Source organism: Equus asinus, chromosome 25, assembly GCF_041296235.1.
Source record: "Equus asinus isolate D_3611 breed Donkey chromosome 25, EquAss-T2T_v2, whole genome shotgun sequence".
Lineage (NCBI taxonomy): Eukaryota > Metazoa > Chordata > Mammalia > Perissodactyla > Equidae > Equus > Equus asinus.
The window spans coordinates 54065193-54090237 of record NC_091814.1 but is presented as its reverse complement, the minus strand read 5'-3'; the positions used below and the strand labels follow the sequence as shown (position 1 = coordinate 54090237).

General features: G+C 46.0%; 2 protein-coding genes across 6 annotated transcripts in view; one reads left to right on the top strand and one right to left on the bottom strand.

The window, feature by feature from the left end:
* The window catches only part of ILDR2 (immunoglobulin like domain containing receptor 2), a 62285-nt gene extending 47049 nt beyond the window's left edge, over positions 1–15236 (bottom strand). Inside the window, exon 1 of one of the 5 annotated variants that reach the window (XM_070497170.1) lies at positions 14580–15236. In XM_070497170.1, the coding sequence (XP_070353271.1) occupies positions 14580–14625 (46 nt within the window). In that variant the 5' untranslated portion in view covers positions 14626–15236. Of the gene's footprint in view, positions 1–12278; positions 12427–14579 lie in introns of those variants that run through there. The other 4 variants (XM_070497171.1, XM_070497167.1, XM_070497169.1 and 1 more) reach the window with 4 other exon arrangements.
* MAEL (maelstrom spermatogenic transposon silencer) overlaps positions 14870–25045 on the top strand; it is a 40330-nt gene continuing 30154 nt past the window's right edge. Inside the window, exons 1-2 of the mRNA XM_070497172.1 lie at positions 14870–15005; positions 16042–16234. The gene's annotated coding sequence lies outside the window, so the exon portion shown is untranslated. The remainder of the gene's footprint in view (positions 15006–16041; positions 16235–25045) is intronic.

Here is a 25045-nt window from a genome sequence, read left to right as displayed (position 1 = left end):
CCTCTTGATTTCTTGCTTGTAATATTACAATCATCTCTTGTCTTATCTTTCTGCCTGCAGTTGTCCAAGTGTACTACATTCTCCTTGCTCAGGTGATCTTTCTAAATCTGACTGCTAGGGCTCTCGTTCTTAAAACTCTTCACTCACCCTCCATGGCTGTCAGGATAAAACCCAAAGTCCTTGGCAAGATTTTTAAGGTGCTCCATCATCCAGTTCCTCTTATCTCCTCAGCCTCACTTCTTGCAGCACCTCTATTTGAGCATCAACCTCCAAGAGTACCAAACAACTAACAGTTTCCCCAAGTGGAACATGCTATTTCACACCTCTAGGTCTTGGCACAGGATGTTCCTTGTTTCTGGAATGCTTTTTCCTCATTTCTTTCCACTTTTCCAAAACCCAGTTCAAAGGCTTCTTGTAAAACCTTCTCTGACCAATAATCCATCTGTGACTTCTCCCTTTGTGCCACCAGTACCCCCAGAATTCTCCTCTAGACATTTATTATAATAATTTTGCAAATACTTATTTTCATGCCTGTCACCCCGTCCCCCCATCAGACTTCTCATGTAAGGAATGTGTCTTATCTTGCTGTCCTGGCTTGTGAAGGCTATAGTTAATAAACATTTGATAAATAAGGACAATGAAGCCAGGAAGTGTGACTTCAGGAGGAAGTGACTTCCCTTCCAGCTGGTGACCAAGCAAAGGGGACAGAGATGAAGGGGGAAAGAAAGCTTTGAGAGAAATGGAGAATCTCAGATCAAAAGCAGTAGACTAACTTCAAAAGCTTTGAAGGGTAATCAAAAAAAAAAAAAAAAAGAGGCTAGAAAGCAGATGAGAAGTTTTAAGTGGTGAAAAAAATGCAACCTGAGGTGTGCTGTCTAAGAAAGAGAGGGAAATTTCAATGAATGAAAGACAAGGGGAGTGTCTGAGAGGCAAAGGGCCTCTATGAACCCAATGGTAAGATCTCAAAATTCCAAGCAAAGAGAACATAACTTCCTCAGTTGAATGAGAGAGTCAAGAGTTTCTGGCTTGATCTTAGGTTAGAAGTGGAAATAGAATTATGATGAGAGGCAGAAGAAAGGAATATGGAGAGAAAGACATGATAAAGAGGTTCTGTATTGAATCCAGGAGCCTGGCAAGTCAGCTTCAGGTAGCTTGAGGCAGAGGGTTTCACCCCAGAATTACAGGGTGGACTTGAGACATGCAAGAAAAGACTAGCTTCCATGAGGTGCCTCTTGTCCTTTACTACTGCCAAAGTTCACGATGATATCCTGCAAAGCAAACTCACTCTATAGCTCAAACATACACTTATTTATGAGTGTCTCTTTGTAGAAGCTCCCTTGACGAGGGCAAGATACAATATTTGTACTCGCATCTTCTGATTTCCAGACCAGTGCCTCTCTTCAACAAAAGCACTATGAAAAAGGTAGGTTCTAATTCCTGTGAGGAGAAAAGGGTTTCTGCATTCTGTGGAACTAGGAAGTGAATGCAACAGAGTAAGATTTAGCAAATCTTAAAGTTTTGAACCTAGCAAGCACTCAACAGCTACCTATGGAATAAATGAAGGAATGGATGAGCAAATGAATGACTATTAATATGGGAATTTCTAGGACTTTGCAGAGAAAACTAGTTAAACATGTCATAGATAGCATGGTATAATACAATAGTATTGGCAGCAAACAGATGGGGCTTTGAATCTCATCTGGCCATATGCTAATGGTGAGGCCTTCATGAAGCCTCGCAAGCAATCTCACCTGTAAAATGGGCCTCCTCGTCCTTACTCACAGGGCTGCTAACAAACACTATCTCACTGATCACCTGCAGAGAGGGGACTCTGGAGCAGAGCACTGTGAGCGCGGAGAGGAGATATCCAATACTAATCTGCCCTCACCGTTCCCGTCTGTTCCCCCACCTCTCATTTTGAGGCTCCTTAATCTTGATGACCATCCACCACCAACAGGCTTGATTACAGCCAGGTTACACAGATCAGCTCCATCGAGGGGCAAATAACTCCCCTCCGGAAGCTCACCGAAGCGCCTCAGTTCGCAGGCTCCACTGCTTCCCTGCACCATCCCTGAATGTCCACGTGGCTAATTCCACGCTCCCTGACTCACACGGCTGGATTAGGAAAAGACATTTCTTTACAGTTTCTCCCTAAATTATATTGCATTAATTTTTAGCCTTGTAATTCTTCTTGAAATCCTTATTTACATCCCAATTTTCCAGGTAACAAAACTGGGACAGAGAGGTGAAGTGACTTCAGTCAGCAGTGGTTGAGGCTAGATAACCAACCACAGGCACTGTTCCCAGTACAATGCTGTGTTCTTGACCACACCACCTTTCTTCTCTGCTGCCCATTCAGGCTCTACTTGAGAAATCACATTTCCTAGCCTTTCTAGGATAAATAACACCAGCAAAGGAAGCAGGTGCTACACAAAAGTGTTATAGGAGTTTTTGTTTTGTTTTTTGAGAGAGTTAAGTATGGGGTTTTGTTCATTAGATAATTACTAAGAATCACCTCCTTCCCAGCTCTGTTCTCTGTTAATGAGATTAGCCACTTGACCAAGCCATTGGACTCCCTTAATTATTAATAGACGTTAGTCAGTTCTCAGCTTTTCTATGATATACACATAAACTCACGCTCCAAAGAATAAGGAAATACGTTCTCAGAAACATCTACCTTTTTATAGCATGATAGTTAAAGGCATGGATTTGGGAGTCAGTCCTAAATTAGAATCCAAGCTCCACCACTTCCTAGCTGCATGACCCAAGGCAAATTACTCAACTCTTAGGAGTTTCTGTTCCCTCACTGGTAAAACCAGAATAGTAATTGTAACTACCTCATGGAATTGTTTGAGAGTTAAATAAGATTTTATCCTAAGCACTTAGGATAATATGGTATATAGTAAGCACTCAATAAATGTAGTTGCTGCTGCTGCTGTCAAGAACAGTCTGTTGACTTCTGTGAAACTATGAACCCAAAGCTAGGTGAGCACAGATGAGCTAAAGCTAGGTGAGACGATGAGCGTGTACAGGGCAGAACAGGCAGAAACTGCACAGGAATGCTAGAAGAGGTAATTAGGAGTTCCCCAGTGACAGCGCCTGGGTGTCCTTGGCACTGCACGACCACGTATGTACCTCCCGGAAGTCAGAAATGGAGGGTAATCCCATGTGTGTGCGCACATGCATAGGCACGCGTACCTGTGCAGGTACAATGGGAACGCTGGAACTCTAAGCCAAGGAGAGATCTGGACAGCTGGAGAGGACAGGACTAGAAACTCCAAGGCAGTGTCAGTTTGTTAGATCTTTGAGGACGATAAGAGTGAAGAGTTAAAAGCTGAAAATGCCAATCCTGCTTTAGTTCCATGAGCTTCAAACCATAGGATGAATGCCACCCAACCCTGACCCTACTCTGGCCAAGCCTGCTAGGAACTCCATTTCCACCGGAGGGTGGAGTCTAGAATGCTCTTCTGGCCCTAACCCTGAATTCCAGGTGAGGGCTTAGGTTCCCTGTACCCACTGAGCAGCATCTCTTTCCCTCAACCTGTGTTTATCTTATACTTAGATGGTGTTTCTACCTGATTTGCAATCCATTTGCCCCATTAGGACTGAAGTCTTGCTCTGAGCTCCAGCCTGCTTGCCTGGGCCCTGTTATCTGACCCTTCTCCTGAGGATCTGGTATTGTTTCCTAGACCCCTCACACATGACAGATCCAAATCTGAAACCGTGATGCTGCTACCCACCCAACTTTGAAAAACACCTTTCATGGGACCCCTCCTTACCCCCAAAGCAGGCCCCTCCAAGACAGTAGCTAATTGGGGCGAGGACTAAGATTGACACCCCGTGGACACTGAGTTCTGGCCTGGGAACACCGTCTTTTGTCTCCCATCCCCAAGAGATCTGCCCTGGGGCTAGGTTAGTGTCCTGAGCCTGGGTCCTACCTCTTACAGGTTTTTGTTTTTCTATGTCACCACTTGTCAGATGCCAAAAACCTAGTACTTCTTATGCTGGAGTCTATACAAGCTAATAAGAGTATCTTTGAATGCCAAGTAAATAAATTAAAATTTTTCAGCTCTTTGTAGTGTTCATCGGTGCATTCCATCTAAGAAATCTTATTCACTCCCACAGTTCCACTACCAGTAACGTCTCAGACCCTCAACTCCCTTAAGCCTCGTGTGCATGTTTAGCAGATACTTTAAATGAAACCTGTCTAAACCTCATGTATCATCTCCTCTTTCCACCTCAACTCCTGCTTATAAACCGGTCCTTCCTTGCTCCCTAGCTCTTTTGTTAGCATGCCCCCATCCTATTGCCTCAGACAGAAACCAGCTTTGGTGATTTCCTCCCTGCCCCGACCACATTCGGTTGGTCACTAAGCCTCTCAAATTTGACCCTTCTCTATTCCCACTGTCACCCCTTCAGGTTTCTATTCCTTCTACCAGGTAATAGTTATGAAATGCTTACTATGTGTCAGAAATTGTATTAAGCACTATTCATGTAGTATCCCAATGAATCCTCTAAAAAATCCTATAAAGTATGTAGTAATATTACACCATTTTATAGATGAAGACGCTGATTCTCAGAGAATATATATATCTTGCCCAACATCTCAGGGTTAGCAAGTGACACTCAGACTTGAACCCAGGCTGACTGGCTCCGAAGCTCTTATTGTCACTTGACACAGGTCTTCATTCCCTCCTCAGTTTTATAACAGCCCCCTCAGGGGTCTCCCTACTTCCAGCCCAATACACTCCCCACATGTTTTCTATCTAGAGTATTCTTTTTAAAAAGTCATATCCAGTCATGTCTGTGTCCTGCTTTAAGGCCTCCAATGATTCCCCATTCCTTCCAGGATAAAACCCAAATGCCTTGAGATGGCATATAAGGCCTTCTCTGTGATTTGGCCCCAAGCACGCTTCAGACATACTAAAATATTTTCCATTTTTTGGCTACAAATATGTTATTCCCTCCACCTAGGGAAACATCAGGGCATGTAACTAAAGGAGTTTCTGGGAGCCAGCCAGAGAGGAGCACTGAGCGGGGATTGTGCACACACAGTATGTGCTGGCATGATGGGAACGCTGGGACTCTGAGTCCAGGCACTGGTGACACCATAAGGGGCTTGTGTTTCAAAGCTCTTATAAAGACATTTACAGAGGTACAGAAAGAATCCGTGTTTCATCCTACAAACTAAAGCAAGTATTTCAGAAAACCGGAGAGAGGCAGCTTAGGGAAGACAGCAGTAGACAGAAAAGACGTGCAGCAAGGGGAGGGATCACAGCATTGAGAACACGTGTGTGAACATCGGCCTTCCTGACTGACGGCACAGGGAAGACGACAGCTGAAGATCGAAGATTACAGGTGGTTTTCTGCATTTGCAGAGGAGGAAGTCATCATGCTTAGACCATCAGACCATTCTTTCCATTTTTATTGTGCCCTTGATCCACAGGAAAACTGCCCTTAACTATCTAATTCAAATTCAATCAAAAATATATTTTAAAACACTATGTTGAAACATTTCCCTCATCTTGAGGAATTCAATATCAACTTGGTTTTTACCTCTAAGGTCCCTGAGAGCAGGGACCATGATTTGGTTGACTTTGTATCCTGAGTATACAGCAAAGCCACAGAATATAACTGAAGCTCACAAAAGGTGGAATGAATCAATGAATGAATGAGCAAATGAGGGGGTGAGTCTGAAGGGCCTTTCTTAGCAGGTGGTCCCCAGGGCAGAGAATGGATTCTGGCCAATAGCTAGGAAAGCTGCCCAAAAGTAGAGTGATGAATGACAGCTCAGAGCAGCAGGCCCCATCTCAGCTAGTAACCAGGGGTACCCACACCCCAAGCCTGGAAAGATCAGCTCCAAGTGCAAACGATGCCTCCCTGCATGTGGCAAAATCAGGTCCTGCCCCAAAGTTCATGTAAAGAAAAGGATTCTAGACATGATGAGCTGTGTTCTCGCAAAAATAACAAGGCAGGATCCACAGCAATGCTGTTCTTATGTTAGCGCTTTCATTCTTTTCAAAGCAAGTTCCTTTTCCCCACTAGTTGTAAGCTATTCCTGCCAGCATCTTTGAGAGGCAGATCTATAAGCCTGGCCCCATTTTAGAGAAACAAAGATTGCTGCTAAAGGTCATGGGAAAGGATCACTGCTAGAGACAGGCATCTTTAGAAATCGAGAAGCTCACCCATCCCTTAATCTTCAAGTCCCAGAAGTGAGATGTGACCTCAGAATTGCCCATTCACCAGCATATCTCAGCTTTCAGACTCCCAAGGTTTTTCTTCATTCAGTACGACAAATCTTCCTTTTCCTGCCTTCAAGTTAGATCTTGTTTAAGAAATTCATCTTTTGTCTTCACCTTTTTAACATGTTGTCCCAATTTCCAAGATGTGGTTTCAGGGACAATTGATGAGCAGGTTTTCTAAGTGTAGGAAATGAATAAGGAGTGCCTGCTCTAGGTTTGGTCCATAGTCCAGACAGGCAAGGAAAGTTTGCCCATCCCTTAGTAGCACTGTCAGGATGGGAGCAAAGCATTTTGGAAATGTTGACCTATGGGCTCAAGGTTTAAAGACAAAGAAAATACAGCTTGCATCTTTTTCCCCCAGAAAAAGAAACCATTCATCTTCTCGACACACTTGGGTTAAAAAGTAAAATAAAAAGACTTTATCAAGAATAGTAGACACTCCCTTGGTATCTGCATATTTTCTAAGCCCGGTTCTCCAGCTTTCCCATTGAGGCCCTATGACATTCTTGCATGTTTTCTCCCCAAGAGTCCCAAAAGGCAGCAATATCTCCCCCTTTTCCATGGGGCTATGGTAAAAGCCAGTGCTGTCCTTGCCCAGAGGGCTTTGCTCATGGCCTAGTTATTATCTGCTGCCAATAACTCTGGTACTTGTGCACACAGAGCTTGCCACTCATTAAGCATATGTTCCATGTGTCCAGCTGAGCCATGCTTTCCTATTCCCTGCCACCACTGTGCAGATGAAAGCCAGAAGAATATCTCCTTTCTGTCTGGTTTGCTGCTTCTTCCAGAGATCTGAAATGAGCTCATGGGTAATGTCCAGCTGGCTTACGTACTGTTCCAATGGGACCAAAGCACCAAAAGAGGTCAGTCTCTACCCTGCTGGGCAGAGATACTTTGGAAACTGTCCTGGTTCATTCAGGCGAGTCACACTTCCAGGATGGACCTGCCATTTGGACAGAGAAGACGCCCATAAGAATGCTCTCATCAACCTTTGTCAACTTATCTGTATTTCCAGTCTAGATCTCTCACCTGAGCTCCAGACCCAAATATACAACTCTGTTCTCCCTCTGGATGTTATAAAAGCACCTAAAACTCATCATTCTGTAAACAGAGATGTAACTGTCCCCTTCTCTTAGTAATAGAACTTCCCAGGTTTTAACCTGGCCAGCCAAACCGGCCACATACTACATTTCCTAGCCTCTTTTGCAGCTAGTTGGGTCCACAGGACTAGAGTCAGGACAAAGGTATGTAAGGAGAAGTGCTGTGTGCAATTTCTGGGTCACCTCTGTACAGACAAGCTGCTTGCCTCAGCCTTCTGCTTTCCTTGCTCCTACTGGCTGAGAAATGCCTATCACTGGAGGTGTCTTGGGAACTACATGTTGGGAATGGTAGACTCACCCCCCCACTAGATCTGGACTGTTACAGGAGAAGGAAAGAAATTTTATGTGAGTTACTATATTTTAGGGTCTCTTTGTTATAGTAGCTTAGACTATATGTTAACTAATATAACGCAAAAAACTGAACCTTTATTGCCCTCCCTTACGTGTTTCTCCTGCTGTATTAGTTCACGTCCACAAATGGCATCCCCAGAAACCTGGAGGCATCTTTGACACTCCCTCCTCTTCAACCTCCACATCCAGTCAAGCCAGTACTACTTCCTCCACCTCTGGCCACTCTGTCCCACTTCTCTCATCCCCACTGAGCTCATCTCATCATGTCTTGCCTCTCTTTCTTCCAGGTCTCCTACTTGGTTTCTTCCACAAGTTTGCCCACATCTAATCCACATCCCACACCAAAGTCCAAATAATATTTCTAAAATGCACATCTGATCGCGGAACTCCCTTGTCCTGACCCCTTTAAAGATTCTCTGCAGCCATTTCACAAGTACAAGGGCTCATTTCAGATGCGGCTACTCTCTTCCATCCCTCCTGCAGCACCAAATTCTCTAACCATACTCAAATATTTGTAATTTTCAGAAAACATCATGTCCTCCCTTGATTCTTGGCTTTTGCACGTGCTTGTAAATTTCCTTTCCTCTATCCCACTCTCCTTCCAATAACTCCTACTTATGTTTCTGGACTTAGTCAGCTCTCACTTCTCTAGAAGCTTCTTCTTGCTCTCACTGCACTCACAGTACCCCAGAGAATGACATCACATTGTCTTAGAATTTCCTATTTACTCATCTGTCTCCACTAGTAATAACAAGCTCTGCCCTGCAGGCTTTTAAAGACTCTGCTACATAGTAGGTACTTGACCCATTTATTGAATGATTTAACCCAGTTGATAGATTGTAGTATTTGTTCCCAGTTATTTTTCCCTCCCTACTCTTGCTTTGTTCCCTATAGGCAGAGTACCACTCCATAGACTGTGGACTTGGCCAGGTGACTTGCTTTGGCCACTGGAATGTGAATACTTGTGCCATAAGACATGTCCAAGCAGAAGCTTAAAAGGCATTTGTGTGCTTTGGCTCTGCTCCCTACCCCAACCCGCCTTGAGGCCTCCACCATAAGAAGAGCATGCTGCTCCTTCATCCTGGGTCTTGGAATAAGACGACATTTGGAACTGAGCCACGTCCACCAATTCTAGCCAATTCATGGCCGACCCACCGCTAACTGCAGCTCTCATGGAATATGAGCAAGAACTAAATGTTAGCTATTGTGAGCTACCAAGATTTAGGGGTTACTTGTTGCTGCATCAAGATGCTGACTAATATACTTATTTGGGGGTTCATAATAACTATTGAGGGCCTACTATGTGCCACACATTATGCTAGGAGTTTTATGTAATTTCATTTAAATTATCATAAGGTAAGTTAGCTTCTCATTTTAAAGCCAAAGAAAATAGGGTAAAATATTAAGGTGGTATTCAAATCCAGGTCAGTCTGAGCCCAGTCTCTCTCCCCGCACCACCTCTGAGTCTGCCTCCCAATGAGCCAAGGGCATGGGAAGAGTGAAAATGCAGGATCCCTGCTGAATGCAAGGGATCCACTCCTAATTCAGAGCACCACTTCCTACAGGGTTCCAGATGCCGCGGAGAACAGGAGAAGCAGCGTGTTCTTCTGAGTTCTTCCTTGTTTCTTGGCCCATAAAGAACTCTAGTCATCCAAAATGCCTTCTTTCATTTTCAGAGAGCCAAAATCTATCTTGAAGACCAAGATTTTAAGCATACATATGCCAAAGCTACATCCTCTGTGGCTCCTGGGTGCACAGCACCAGCCCCTAGTACCAGATGGGCTCTGACATGCCAGCAGTATCTGCTGTCACTGGGTCACGTCCTTTGCTCTCCTGTGCCTCACTGGAGCACTCCTCATTCACTCCTTTCCTGTAGGGCTGAAGATTTATTAAAATACTAAATGCTATTCTTTCTCACTTTTCCCTGCAATATTTCCCTGAGTTCTATGAACTCTGAGCCTCATACCCAATACCCCATAATAGACACCATCTATGTTCACTTAAATCAGGAGTTCTAGTTTGACTCATCTTAACTAGAAAAGAATGTCTCTCTCGGATTCAGGCACTTGAAACAACCAAGTCATATTAAGTCAGTGACACTATTTCATGTTCTTTTAATTAATAAGATACCTGGACTTGGACAAGCCACTTATTCCCTCCGAGCCTTGGTCTTCTTGAGTATAGATAGGTAATATCAGCCACACTTACTTAGAAAGATCAAAAGGGATAATGTATATGAAAGCCATTTAACACAGAAAAAAGCACTAGAGCATGTAAATAAGCAAAAACAACCACCACATTACACCTTTCTTTACATTCCTGATTGGGGAAAATGAGGCATAAAAGCTAAAATGGTTGGAAGGAGTAGGTCCTGGAACAAAAAGTTGAGACTAGAAGGGCCATTCTAGGGCCATGTTGTCTGGAGTTGGATTCATCCACCTGGTCCAACATGTTTGCCTTGCTTTACCAATCCCCAGTATGACCACAATTATTCGTTCAGAGTGGACCCTGCCCTGTCCACCAAGCACTAGGTGTTTGTTCCTCTGAAAATCCTAACAAGAGCTCTCCCTTCCAGCTGGTGTTTTTCATTCCAGTCATTAATGGTGAGGGAAATACTGAAGAAAACTAGGCGTCCCTGATGGCTCTTCAATGAATGAATTATAAAAGAAAGAAAGTCACTTTTTAGTTTTGATTTCCAACTCATCAAAATTAAATGGAGAAAAGTTCAGAACCATAGAATCTTATAGCTGAAAGTGACCTTAGAAGTCATCTCATTCAACAGATTCTAAGACCCAGATCCCATGGTTATCCAGTTACCTTGTGGAGGAGACAGAACTAGAAGCCAGTCTTCAACTCCCAGCTCAGGGTTCCTTCCATTAACAAAGTTCTGATACTAATACTACTAACATTGTACTAAGCACTAAGTTCTTGCTAAGACTACCAGCATAGTACTGCACTGAGACTACTAGTACTAATACTGAAGTCTATACAAACTAGTCAACCAGCAGAATCATCTGAGTCTAAAATCGAAAGAGTGATGGGGATACTGAATCAACCCCCCTCTCCTAGTCCAGAGAGAAGGAGGCTGGCTGGGAGATGGTGGGACGTGGCGAGAACCATGACAAAGTGTTGAAAGAAGATGCTCTGGTACAAATAAGGGCTCTTCTGGGGGGAAAGAAGAACAGAGGAGGGAGAGAAATTGAAAGGCATGCAGGACAAGGAAGGAGATCATGGAAGCTGAGGTGTCAGCAATCTCCAATAAAGAGAATAAAGCAACTCTTCCTTCACCAGGGCTAAGAACACCTTAACTCTCCACACCCAAGCCTATCCTCATACAGTCACCAGGCATCCGCCTGAACCAAACCAGACGAGGGAACAACCGTTCCTGGATACCTCCCTTCCTGCGGCAGGCTGGGTTAGGAGTCGCTTCGAGGCACCCCACAACGCTTAGTGCAGATCTCCAGTATGCTTTTGCACAGGCGTCTCTATAGCTGCGTGTTCACAGTTCCATCAGTCTCCACTACCACGCTGTTAGCTCGTTGAAGGCAGGGCCTGTGCTTATTCATCTGATTAGCCGCACAATGCCTGGACGTGGCAGTAACTCACCAGCTGACCATGCATGAACCAATGTCTTCACTCCGCCATTACCGCGGCTGGCAGTTCATTTCAGAGCTGCTCCACGCCACCCCAGGTTTGGCTCGGGGATGCCTCCTCCATGCTCTCCTAGCACCTGTGTGGCTCTCGTGGCTCCCATCACAGGACCTGTTGCCTCCATATCAAAACTACCTAAAAACTCATTTGAGTCACTGATAGACTGACACCTCTTTGAGGGCAAGGACTATGTCTTTTCTCTCTTTATTCTCAGTACCTATCATAATACCTAGAAACCACAGGAATTTAATATATGCTTGTAGAATGGATGACTGAATGAAGAAAGCCAAAAGAGTGCCAAAAGACATGCTAACAGAGCAAGCAATCTTCATCACAGAGAGACCCAAAAGAGTCCCCAGGAAAACACACTGCTGCTCCCAGCGAGTGTCAACACAGCTCCAGCGTTTCCCACAGCCTCTCCTGCCAGGAAAGGATGAAATGCCATCCATTTTCAGGAACAAAGGCAGAGCGAACCCTCCTTCAAGTCTTACTGCTAGATGGCACCTGTTGCTAAAATAGCAGCTGGTGAGCATTTTGTTTTGTTCGAAACAACAACAACAACAAAAACAATCTATTACAGGAAGCAGCATCACAATGACAATAAGAAATCATGAGGCTAAATATATAGCAGAAAGAAACACAGAATTTTAGCAATGAAAGACAAAGAAGGAGCTGCTACAGCCTGAGGAAAAAAAATGAGTGTTGATTAGAAATTGCTCAGCCTGCATTAAAAGAGAGAAACACGGGGAGGGGGGATGGGAGGGGAGAAAGAGAAAAGGAGAGGGGGGAGGAGAGAAAGGCAGGGGGAGGGAGAATGAATGTGTTTTTTCCTGGCACTCTGACTCATTTTTAATCTGTCCTTTCCTTTCTCCCTCCGTTTCTGCCACCCCCTCAAGAGAGAGTTCATTGATTGGGCTGGACTAAAATGTCTTACCTTTCCTCTCCTGTTTCTCTGTGAACGATGAGTCTGACTCCATCTCATCCTTGACTGCTCCTCTCTCCTCCTGCCCCCTCCCCAGCCGCCATTGTTAGCTCCTCTACCTTGCTGAGGCCGAGAGGCAGCTTGTCCAGCGGCACAAGCCTTGATGGGATGAGGGGGAAGCAGAAGCTGGGATCAGGGGATGCCCATGGACGATCAGTGGGATCTCAAGAGCCAGCCTTACTTGCAGAACATAGAAGCCCCAGCCATCTGACAGCTGAGATGGCCCTGATAACTAACTTGTTGCCTGCTTCCAGGCAGGGACAGCCTCTCCAGGTACAGATGGAAGCAGGCACCTCCCCTCAAAACAAATACCCCTACAACAAAAAAACCTACAGAAGCAGCTTAGGAGAGTGCAAACAGGACCAGCCTGGGGTTCAGGAGAACCAGGTTCTAGTCCCTGCTCCATCACAAATTTGCTGTGTGCACATCACCTCTCTGGGCCTCCATTTCTATAAACTGAGAACTGAACTAGATGGCCTGAGGTCCCTTCCAGTGATATGATTCCATTTCATAAAAAGCTGTTACCCTATCTAGCAAGGGCTACCTGCTCCCCTTCTGCTGCACTCCCTGCCAATCCCCAGAGCACTTTTCTTGGGCACAGACCAGGGTCCTGGAAGACCACTTCTGACTCAGGGACCCTTGCCCAGATGCCTAGCTGACTTCAGGGAGGCAGCAATACAGGCTCAAGGCCTACGTTCCCCTCGAGTATGATAACTGAAAAGGAGAGGCCAATTAAGGACTTTCAGCATCGGTGAGGATGAGGTGGAAGGCGCTGGGAGGCGAGGGGAGTCGGGAGGCAGGCATCAGCCAGACCCTGAAATTAGATGATTCATGTTTGAATAATGTGGGAGCGATGAACTCAGAGCAGCCAAGAGAAGAGGCTAACTCTGCTGAGGGTGCCCCCCCAAACCTAAACCAGCAGGGGGCAAGAGCCAGTGTTAGGGGCCCTGCATTTAGAATAGGAAAAAAACTGAGGCAATCAATAATCTTATTCTGAAGCTAAGGGCAATCGGGGTTTTGCCCTTCTTAAACGCATTTTGCTCTCTTTCAATGACTTGCTGTAGATATTTTAAACTTGTTCCTCTTTTTCTACTGACTTGATTTTTCTAAATCTTCTGGATGGTGCCCCCACAGGGGACAAAACTTCATTTTTAAGTGCTATTTTCCATTTTCTCTCCCGCCCTTCACTGCCCCCATCTTGTCCTCATAACCTTTCTGATCCCTGTTCCTTTCCTCCATCACTTGGCCTCCACCTGTCTCCACCCTGCTTTGAATCATTGCCTCAGACCCAGTCGGAACCACCCGAACCTTCCTAACCCCTCCTCCCCACCAGGCACGGCTACTTTGTGAACCTCTCAGGGATGGCCACCCTGCCTGGTCATCTGTCCCTCTACCACGAAGAAGCATCGTGTGGGACCATGTGTTAGGAGCCAGAGCCTTTCCAGACACCAGGAGGGTGGGGAGAAAGTTCACAAAAAGGGAGGGGAAACACGGGGACCCAGCTAGAGGCAGTGACTCTAATGCTGGGGAGAAGCCCTGCCTTCTGAATATCTCTGCAAATTATCTTTACTGGGGGGAGGGAAACCTGATTATTGGGGGAGGAAGGCTTTTCTCTTCTCACTATGGGACCACTCCCCAAATGAAACCAAATGAGAGAGAGCAGGGCCCTAAACTCCACAACCAATCAGGCCCCCGTCCCCATCTCTGTCCCCATCCCCGCGCCCCTCAACCGCAGGAGCCACAGAGAGAGGACCCTGGGTCTCCCAGCTTCTCTAGGGAAGGAATTAGGAGACACTCCCCCACCCCCACCTCCAGAAACCATTCTCTTAATTAATCAGTCTCCTCCGAGCTTTCATTTTTTTCTAGCCAGATTTTTCCCAGGACTCCCAACATTACAAACTCAGGATAAGACTGAGGAAGAACCGTTGTATGGAAGGCGGAATGCACGTTCGAAAGAACAATCTTGGATCTCGAATGAGTCAAACACCTGCATTTCGATCCATCTCACTTGTAATCGGGCTTCTCACCCGCCTCCCCCATCATTCTCTCTCTCTCTCTCTCTCTCTCTCTCTCTCTCTCTCTCTCTCACACACACACACACACACACACACGGCCCCCTCCCCCACTTACCACCAGCCTGATAAGCAGCTTTAAATACAACGGGGGGCGGGGGGGGGGGGGTAGGGGGAGGTGAGAACTACCACTACGGGAATATATATAAAGTTATTCGTCTCGGTAGAAGATGACTCTTACCTGTTAGCCAGAAGAGAGCAATCCACGGCAGCACGACCCTGTCCATTTTCCCCAACTTCCCATCCAGACGCAGGAGTGAGCGAAGTGGGCAGCAGCAGGAATGGAAGCATCTGTGTAACCCGGCGGCGGAGGCGGCGTGCGGCCGCGGGCGGGATCGGGCGCCCAGCGTCCCCGGCGCCGCCTCGGAACGCGCGCGGCCGCGGCCCCCGGCTCCGCGCGGCGCTCGGCGGCGCCTTCCCGCCGCCCGGCCCCGCACGCCTCGCCGCCGCGCGGGGGAGCTGGCCGCCGCCTCCGCGCCCTGGGGCTGCCGAAGTTTCTGGCTCCCAGGCGGGCCCCCGCGGCCGAAGGTCAGCCCGAGTGACAAAGTGCGCCGGGAAGCCGGCGGGAGGCCCCGAGCCCGGACGGGGGCCGGGCCCGGAGGAGGGAGTAGGTGTCCGCCTGTGCCCGCGGCCAGCCTGAGCCGGGGGGAGGGACAGAGCGGGAGGGCGGGGAGCCGCGGGGACCGGGCACCCCTGCGAGCAAGTCCTCTAGGCGAGGGCGTGCGCCGCGCCGGACCGGCCCGCCGTCCGGGCGCCTTCTGACGGTGCGGGGAACCCGGAGGCTCCGCGGAATCGGAAGCGGAGGCGGGAATCCCGCGCCCTCACTTTCCCTGCTCAACACTCTGAGGTGGAATAAGGGCGCACAGCTCTTTAACAGAAAATATGGAAAACTAAAGTGAAACAAACAGTGTGACGGCTGCGTGTCCCACACATCGCTTCTCGGCCTTTTGGGCAAGATCAAGTGCATTGGTCCAACACTTTACAGTTTTGGGGGCACATTCACATGGATTATTTTCGTTTTTTAAATAGATCTGTCTCGTGTGTGTAGGAAAGGAGTCTAAATGTGTGTGTTGAGAGACAACTGAGAAACGTATGCTTTAACAAACGTATTTTAAGTATCTACTAGATGCGAAGAACCAAGGCTACAAAGATGAGTAAGACAGACTTGCCGCCCTTAAGGAGCCTCATCTTGGGTCTAGGAGAGGGAAGAAGGTCAGACCGTTACACGTATGACATATATTCATGGTAAAATGGGGCGAATTCAGTAATGGAGACACAGAGAAGGTGCCCTCAGAATATAAAGGAAGGAGCGATTTAGTGGGGGGTGGGGGCAGCACCCCAATAAAGAGGGGGTAACTTCTCAATAGGCATTTGCAGAACGGGCAAGACTTGGGCTGTTCTGGGATTGGTGGGGGCAGGGGGAATTCTAGGCAGAGGAAAGGAAGGAGACAAGGCATCAAATTGCCTCTGAAAACCAGTGGTTGTAGGCTTGAGGGAGGTTCCTGGAGACAAGGACTCCATGCTCAAGAATGAACGGATCTGTGAAATGGGCATGAGATGTGGACGTCAGAAATGGCAAGAACAGGTCTGGACAGTGGCCTTTTATGGCTGCCTGACATCTGAATTCCTTTCTTGTCTTTGAGGAATTGCAACTGTGGAAGCCAAAAAGTGTAGAGCCACTTCCCCGGCCACCACAGCTGGACTACAGGCCCAGGTCGAGGCGCGGCCAGGACCCTCTCTCTCAGAGCTTTTGGAATCTGGAGCAAGTGAGGCAAGAAGCAGAGATGGTGGAGGATCGGTTTGGGCACTGAGGGGCAGCGGCATCCAGCTTTCAAGGTCAGCGATGGCGAGGTCAGGCCAGCAGCCTGCTCCGAGGTGTGATTTTAGCAGTGGCGTGGGTTGTGCTGCCTCCTGGGTTCCAGCCCATTTTCTGCACCTGGCTCTTCAGCCTTCCTGGGAATTCTGTGAGCCACCCAATATCCTCTCATAAATTCCCTCTTTGCTTACTTTAGCCAGAAATGATTTCAGATGCTTACATTCAAGAACCCTGGCTAATATGCTGTGTGAGAGAAATTTGGAGGACTATTTCCTTTCATATACAAAAATAGAAAATAAAAATAGGAAATAAAATAAAAATACCTAACATCTGTGGGCTTCCTATTAGGTTCTGGGCACAGTCCTAGATGTTTTATAAGCTTTCTTATTTAATCCTAATAAGGAAACTCAGGCCCAGACAATTTAATTAACTTCTCTAAAATCAGGTGGCTAGTAAGTGGCAGAGGTAGGATTTGAACTGGGGTCTTTTGACTCCAGAGCATATGCCCTTTGCACCATAAAAGGGACATCCAAACCTGAGGGTTATTTGATGATGTATTTGTATTTTGCTCTGCCATTTACGGGGTGTGTGCGCGTGCATGTGTGCACACACATGGGCATGTGCATATAGTATATAAAAGAGTTGGAATGTCTAAACATACATAACCGTGGTATTTTATGCAAAACTTAAACACAAGAGCTGAGAAATTGGAAATGGAAGGTGGACTGAGCAAAGGGACCCCAGATGTGCACGGGGACTAGAAAATGAATGCCCACAGAAGTGAGCTTTGAATGTGTGCTTGGAGTATGTGCCTGTGGGTACATCAACCAGGAGTCGGGGGATTTGGGGAAGAGCTTGTGCCAGAGTAAATCATAGAAGGCAGGGGCCTTGTCCACCATCCCAGGAATTCGCTTTCTGTGTAGCACCCTGCATGTCTGGAGAGGTAGCTGGAGAGGTAGAGTTGGTCCAGCCTGTATCTTCCTGAGTGGGTGGGGCCCTGGGCCATCCCTAAGGAGATGCTAAACTGGACTAGATCCCAGTGTGTGCCCCTTGTCAATGCACATGTTATTACCAAGGTGATGGAGGGTTAAGAGGAACTTTAAGGCTGCACCTAATGATTCAACACATGCAGCCTAAGGGATGGAGGTAGAAGGAGGGTGGAACAATGGTATCATTTTGCTGCATTGGTGGTGGTAGCAGGAAGGACACCAAAATCCTAGTGCTCTTCCAAGTCTGGTTTTTGAACCTCCAGCATCAGAATCACATTAAAGTGTTTGCTGAGACGCAGATTCCTAGGGCTGGCCCAGTGGTGTAGTGGTTAAGTTCATGCACTCTGCTTCAGTGGCCTGGGGTTCACGGGTTTGAGTTCCAGGCATGGACCTACACACTGCTCCTCAAGCCATGCTGTGGCAGCATCCCACATAAAATAGAGGCAGATTGGCACAGATGTTAGCTCAGTGACAATCTTCCTCAAGCAAAAAGATTGGCAACAGATGTTAGCTCAGGGCCAATATTCCTCACACTCACATACCCCAAAAACAAAATGCAGATTCCCAGGCTCTCTGAAAAACAGATCCGAAACTCTGGTGGGGCCTGGAAATCTGCATTTAACTGCCTTCCTCAAGTGCTTTTGAAGCACTAACATTTTGGGGGTTTTTTTAATTGAGGCAACTGGTTTACCACCTTATCAATTTCAGGTGTCTATCATTATATTTTGATTTCTGTGTAGATTGCATCATGTTCACCACCCAAAGACTAATTACCATCCATCACCACACACATACGCCTCATCACCCCTTTCACCCTCCCCCTCCCCCCTTCCCCTCTGGTAACCATCAATCCAATCTCTACCTCTATGTGATTGTTTGTTGTTGTTGTTATCTCATATTTATGAGTGAGATCATATGGTATTTGACCTTCTCCCTCTGACTTATTTCATCAGCATAATACCCTCAAGATCCATCCATGTTGTCACAAATGGCCAGATTTCATCCTTTCTTATGGCTGAGAAGTATTCCATGGTATATATACACCACCTCTTCTTTATCCATTCATCCCTTGGTGGGCACCTAGGTTGCTTCCAAGTCTTGGCTATTGTGAATAATGCTGCAATGAACATAGGGGCGCACGTACCTTTATGCACTTGTGTTTTCATGTTCTTTGGATAAATACTCAGCAGTGGAATAGCTGGATCGTATAGTAATTCTATTCTTAATTTTTTGAGGAATCTCCATACTGTTTTCCATAGTGGCTGCACCAGTTTGCATTCCCACCAACAGTGTATGAGGGTTCCTTTTTCTCCACATTCTCCCCAACACTTGTTATTTCTTGTCTTGTTAATTATAGCCATTCTGAAAGGCGTGAAGTGATATCTCATTGTAGTTTTGATTTGCATTTCCCTAATAATTAGTGATGTTGAACATCTTTTCATGTGCCTGTTGGCCATCTGTATATCTTTGGAAAAATGTCTGTTCAGATCTTTTGCCCATTTTTTAATTGGGTTGTTAGTTTTTTGTTGTTGAGATATATGAGTTCTTTATTTATTTTGAATATTAACCCCTTATCAGATATATAGTTTGAAAATATCTTCTCCCAATTGTTAGGTTGTCTTTTTGTTTTGTTGATGGTTTCCTTTGCTCTTCAGAAACTTTTTAGTTTGTTTATTTTTTCTATGGTTTCCCTTACCCAGTCAGACATGGTACTTGAAAATATGCTGCTAAGACCAATGTCAAAGAGCATCCTGCCTATGTTTTCTTCTAGAAGTTTCATGGTCTCAGGTCTTACATGCAAGTCTTTAATCCATTTTGAGTTAATTTTTGTGTATGGTGTAGGATAATGGTCTACTTTCATTCTTTTGCATGTGGCTGTCCAGTTTTCCCAATATCATTTATTGAAGAGACTTTCCGTTCTCCATTGTATGTTCTTGGCTCCCTTTTTGAAAATTAGCCATCCACAGACGTGCGGATTTATTTCTGGACTTTCAGTTCTGTTCCATTGATCTGTGTGTCTGTTTTTGTGAAGCACACTGATGTTTAAGAAGCACTACCTGATCACTATTTTGTTTTCCTGGGAAACTGTTGAGTTGGTTTGTGAATGAGCCTCAGATTCAGATCTGGTTAAGCTTCAGTTGTCAATTTATTCTGGCCCAATAGGACAGGACCCCCACGGAGAGATTAGTTCTTCACAGCCAAGGGAGGGTCTGGATCCTCAACACTTCAAACTCTTTACTGCAACCAGAGACAAACACGTCAGAACATAGGCCTGTGAGGGACCAGAGCAGGATTCCCAGGAAGCCACAGCTGGAACTGTGTGTGATGGGGGGGTGGGGAGGGGGAGCGGACTAACAGGCTGCTTCATCAAAGCTGCACACTTCAGAACATAATTAGGATGTGGAGAGAAGAGAAGTGAACCACCACCAGGAGACATGCTGGTAGCTGGTAGCAACCACATGGTTATAAATATAATGCAGCTGAATCCTCTTTGAAACATGATTTCATCGCAGGCACACAGGCATGCATGCACATGAATCCTGCTTAACGTGGGTCTTTTTAAAGCACAAAGATAACATCACATTTCTCCTCCCCCCTTCTGATCTTGACTTCCAGGAGGAATCTACGAAGTGTGGCTTTAAAGCAGATACTGTGGTTCTTATCTAAGTTTTGTTCATCTTTCCTTCCCTTGTGCTACCTTTTAGGTTTATCTTCCCCATCCCCCATATCTTCGAAACCACCTTCAAATTATAAGTTAAAAAACAATCCAAATTAAAGCAAGAAACTAAAAAAGAAAAAAATACTGGAGACTCTAGGCACCCTATACTGGAAACTGGAAACATTTTCAATCTGAAAGCTCTTTCATATTGAGGAATAAATTGTTTCATTAAGAAAATGCTTTAAAGAAAGGAAATGCAAATGTAAAGTGCATGATGCCAAAAAATAAAAAGAGCTGTACTGCCAAGAACAGTGGTAGGTATATAATAAGTAAAAGATTGGCAGAATGTGCTTAAAATTCCACAGACTTGAAGCCGATTTAACCCAAGAACCTGCTGTCTCAGGCTTCAGATCAAGCTGTGGGGGTGCAGGGCGCTGAGTTAGGTCCTGTCTGCCTGCCCCATCCTGAGGCCAGACCCCACCACCAGGGGGCGGACTCCCCCTGAGCTAGCTCGCTAATAATGCTTTCCCAGCAGAGGTCCATCCAAAGACAATGTGCAGAAAAAAAGAGCATACAATTATAGAGGAGCATAAAATTATATTTAGAACATGGTCTCAAATATAGAAAATGCATTTAAAAGAGACAATGGAAACAACAAAAGAGTAACATGGTTATCTCTGGGTAAGACTGTCATTTATTTTTATTTTCTTTATAATTTTCTATGTGCTCTAATATTTCTACAATGTAGAAAAAGTTGCTGGATGAAAGCTACAGCTGTGCCACAATTTACTCAGTCTCTGGGACATCCCTGGAGGAAGGAGAGAGGCACAAAGAAGGAATGACAAGTGTTTTGTCAGGCCTATATTTTTAGCCAAAGCCCCCAAATGTACACCTGCTCTCATTCTGTCTCAATCATGAGCATTTAATCAAGTTAATTCTGAGCAGTTAAAGCCCTGGGAGCCCTTACTGATAGTTCAACCTATAATTTCTTTGTGAGTTACAGAGCCAGAGATGAAGTAAGGCTGCTTCCCTTTTAGGAGCCCTGTCTCTGGTTTTTGCCTGTGTTTCTTTTGTTTCAATGTTAGCATCCTTTGGAGACCAGAACAGCATTGACAGCCCCCAAAAGGAGCAGCAGGGCAGATTCCAGTAGTAAAGCAGCATCCTTCAGGCCAAAGGGGGAAAGATGAAAGGGGCCTGGCTTCCTGTATTTTATCACAGCCTTAGGCACTAGGTCTTTGTGACTAAGCCAGAGGATTGCTTCTCAGCCCCAAGCATTCTCCTTGAGGACTTCTCCTCTGGCCAAGGTCAAAGAGGGCACCTAAGGGAGGGAAGTGAGCTGGAACAAGCATGTCATCGATGACCTCACCCAGAAAATGGGCAGGGAAGGGAGCTGGAACAAAAAGGCAGAACACTGAGCATCATGAAAGGAAGCTACTCACTCCTGGGCTCTGGAAAGCCAGTGTTAAAGACAACAGCAGCCTTGACCTCTGTGTTGGAGTTGTGGGCTGAGGCTCTCTCATGAAAGTGTTAATTCTGTACCCCTACCCCAACTCTGAGTGGGTGCCTTCCACACAGAGGTGATTAATATATATTTGGCTAATTCATTACAAACTGTTCCAAGGTATCCCTCCCTTTTCCTCATCGTGTCTTCTTCTCCCCTGAATTCACTCATTTATTCTATTCGGATTTAGTGAGTGCCTACCATATTCTAGACACTATGCTGTCTAGAAACTCCAGATGAATAGGAATTCAAAGATAAATAAGTCACAGCCCCTATGTCACAGAGCTTACAGCTGAGTTGTAGCCGTGTGTGTGTTGGTGTGGGGGAGAGACAGATGTCTGGTCCTTACATGTGACAGTGTGACAGGTCTATGTTAGGACGTGTACCAGGTATGGTGGGGGAGCAAAGGGAAAGTGGTGAAGTACCCATCAGGAGTGCTGGTCAGACATCTCTTCATGAAAAGGTGACCCCTGAGCTAAGTCTTAAACATGATCTGGGCAGAATTTCTAAAAGCAGAAATGGAGCAGGAGGCAGTGCAGATGCACGAGCAGCAGGCAGAGGTGAGAGTGGGGCGTGCTGCCTGGAGCTGGCTTCACAGAGGCAGAGGCAGCAGCGAAGCCGGAGAGGTCGGCTGAGGTCAGACCAAGGGGAGCCAGGCTACCAGGTCTGAACTTAATTCCACAGGCAGTGGACCACTCATGAGGATTTGTAAGCAGAAGAACACAATCAGATCTGTGTTTCAGCCAAGTTGTTCTGGTCACAGGGTGGAGGATGTACTGGTGGGAAGAGAGGCAACAAGCAGAGGCCTCTTCCATGTGAGAGCTCATTACAAGAGCCCTAGAAGGAACAGGCACCAAAAGTAGGCTCTGGGGCAGCAGGAATGGGAAGCAAACAAGTAAGGGAGACATTACAGGGAGACCCAAGAGGTGGAATCCTCATGACCTGACAAGAGGTTGCATGTGTATAGACTGAGCAAGCAGGAGGAATCAACCAGACTTCACGCTGAGTTACTCAAGAATGTGGTTGTGCATTCAGGCAATATCTAGAGATGATGGGGAACTTGGAAATTCCCCTTTTTATTTTGGCAAAACATCATGTATTAACATCCTTAAGCTTCTATAATGAAAAGCTTGAGAATAAGAGTGTTAAAGAAGCAAGGACCTCATAGAGGTCACAGCCACTCATGGGCTGTGCGGCCTGGGAAGTCATTCTACCACTTTAGCCTCAACTTCCCATTCTGCAAAATAGGGATGATCACAGAATCTATTTCCCTGGGTTGTTGTGAACAGGAGAGAGGAGATGACCCTTGTGCAGTATTTAGCAGAGAAGCCGACAGAGTTGCTTGCACCGAATGTTAGCTACCATTACCTTCATTATTAGCACAGGTTCAGGATGCACTCTGAACAATGTCAGGGCCTTAGCTTAACCTAGCATCAGGAAAAAAACTAGCATTAGGAAAACATTTTCCTAAAATCCTGTCTTCTTGGATGGTTTTCATCACACTCAGCTGAAAATCACACTTCATACTTCATGTAAAAAAAGGAGAAGGCATCCAAAGCTGCAAAGCTTCTCACCATTTAGAATGAAATCCGAAGGCTGGATGGGGGCCTTGTAAGCCCCATAAGCTTTGGCCCTAGCTCCCCTCCAAACCCTCTCTACTTTCCCCCTCACTCACTTCAAGGCAGCCAGACTTGCTCTGCTGCTCCTCAGACATACCCAACAAGTGCCCACCTTGGAGTCTTTGCACTTGCTATTCCTTGTGTCTGGGATGCTCTTTGCCTGACATCTTCTTGGTTGACTTCCAGCGTTTGCTTAAATTTCCTTTCCTCAAATAGGGCCTTTTATGACCACCCTAAAATTGCCCCCTCCATCAGTCTCTATTCCCTTATCCTGCAGTATTTTTCTTCATTGGATTTATTGTCCAATAAGATGTTCAGACATCTTATGATATACATAATTATTTCTTTATTGCTTGCCTTCCTCACTATAAGTTTTGTTCTGTTCAACTTATCATTGTGCGTAAAGTAGAGCCTGGTACTCAGTAGATTCTTAATAAATATTTGTTGAATGAATGAAGCACTTCCTCTTGGCAATACTTCTCTTGGTTCCCCTGGGTTTCTCCCTGCTGCTGCAGACAAGCCTTTTTTGTCACCTTCACTGGGTTTTCCTTTCCTTTTTTTTTTTTTTTTTTGAGGAAGATTAGCCCTGAGCTGACATCTGCCACCAGTCCTCCTCTTTTTGCTGAGGAAGACTGGCCCTGAGCTAACATCCATGCCCATCTTCCTCTACTTTATATGTGGGATGCTTACCACAGCATGGCTTGCCAAGTGGTGCCATGTCTGCACCCAGGATCTGAACCGGCGAACCCCAGGCCACCAAAGCAGAGCGTGCGAACTTAACTGCTGTGCCACCAGGCCGGCCCCTGGTTTTTCCTTTTCTAACTGACTTCTGTATGCTGGTGTTCCTCAAGCCTCTGTCCTTCGTCCTTCTTTTCTCTCTTTTCTCTTACCCTAGGTGACCTAATCCATTTCTATGAATTTAAATACCATCTTTATGTGGCTGACTTCCAAATTCCATCTCCAGCCCAGAACTCCAGTCTTAGATGGCCAATTGTCTAACTGACATCTCCACTTGAACGGATAATAGGCATTTCAAGTTAACAATCCATAACTGTATTCTTGGCCCCCCTGCCATACACACCCCAAGCAAAACCTGCCACCCTCTAGAACTTCTGAATAGGAAGATAAATCTGGTTGTAAAGAGGGAAAAACCGTTCTATTTATGTAAGACTTTACTTAAGTGGGACTGAAAAAAAATCAGTTGTATTGGGGCCAGCCCTGTGGCAAAGTGGTTAAGTTCCTGCACTCCGCTTTGGTGGCCCCGGGTTTCACTGGTTTGGATCCTGGGCACGGATCTGCTTATCAAGCCATGGTGAGGCGGCGTCCCACATAGCAGAGCCAGAGGCACTCACAACTAGAATATACAACAGTGCTCTGGGGGGGAAGAAGGCACTTTGGGGAGAAGAAGGAAAAAAACAAAAAAGAAGATTGGCAACAGATGTTAGCTCCAATGCCAATCTTTAAAAAAAGGGCAGTTGTATCAAAGGAGAGGAGGAGGTAATAGAAATTACGGGAGTGTTGGGCCCTCTTTAGCACTAGCATGGTCCTCCTTCCCAGTCCTCACTATTTTAGAAAAAGACTCCACTTGCTACTGGGTTACTCAAATCAAAACCCTAGGATTCCTCCCTTTCTCTCACTTTCACATCCAACCCGTCAGCTAGTTCTATTTTCCACAAAGTACAACTTGAAGCCATCCTCCTCTCAGTGTCTGCTGCTGCTTCTGTGTCGTAGATCATCATCATCTCTCACGTAAGCTCCTGAAGGGCCCCCTAACTCATCTCCCCATGCCCACTCTTGCTGCTTTGAACCTATTGTCCAAACAGCATCAAGACTGGTCTTCTTACACTGTAAACCATATCATAATGTGTTTTTTAAAACCCTTAAATGACCACCTATGTACTTACAGTAGTACTTGAACCCCTGGCACTGGCCACACCCAAAGCCCTGCTGATCACTCCACTTTCAGCAGGTACCTTTCTCCACCTGAGCGGATACACTACAGCCAGGCTTCCATCTGAACTGAAGATACACCAAGCTCCTTATTGTTTGAGGCCTTTTACTAT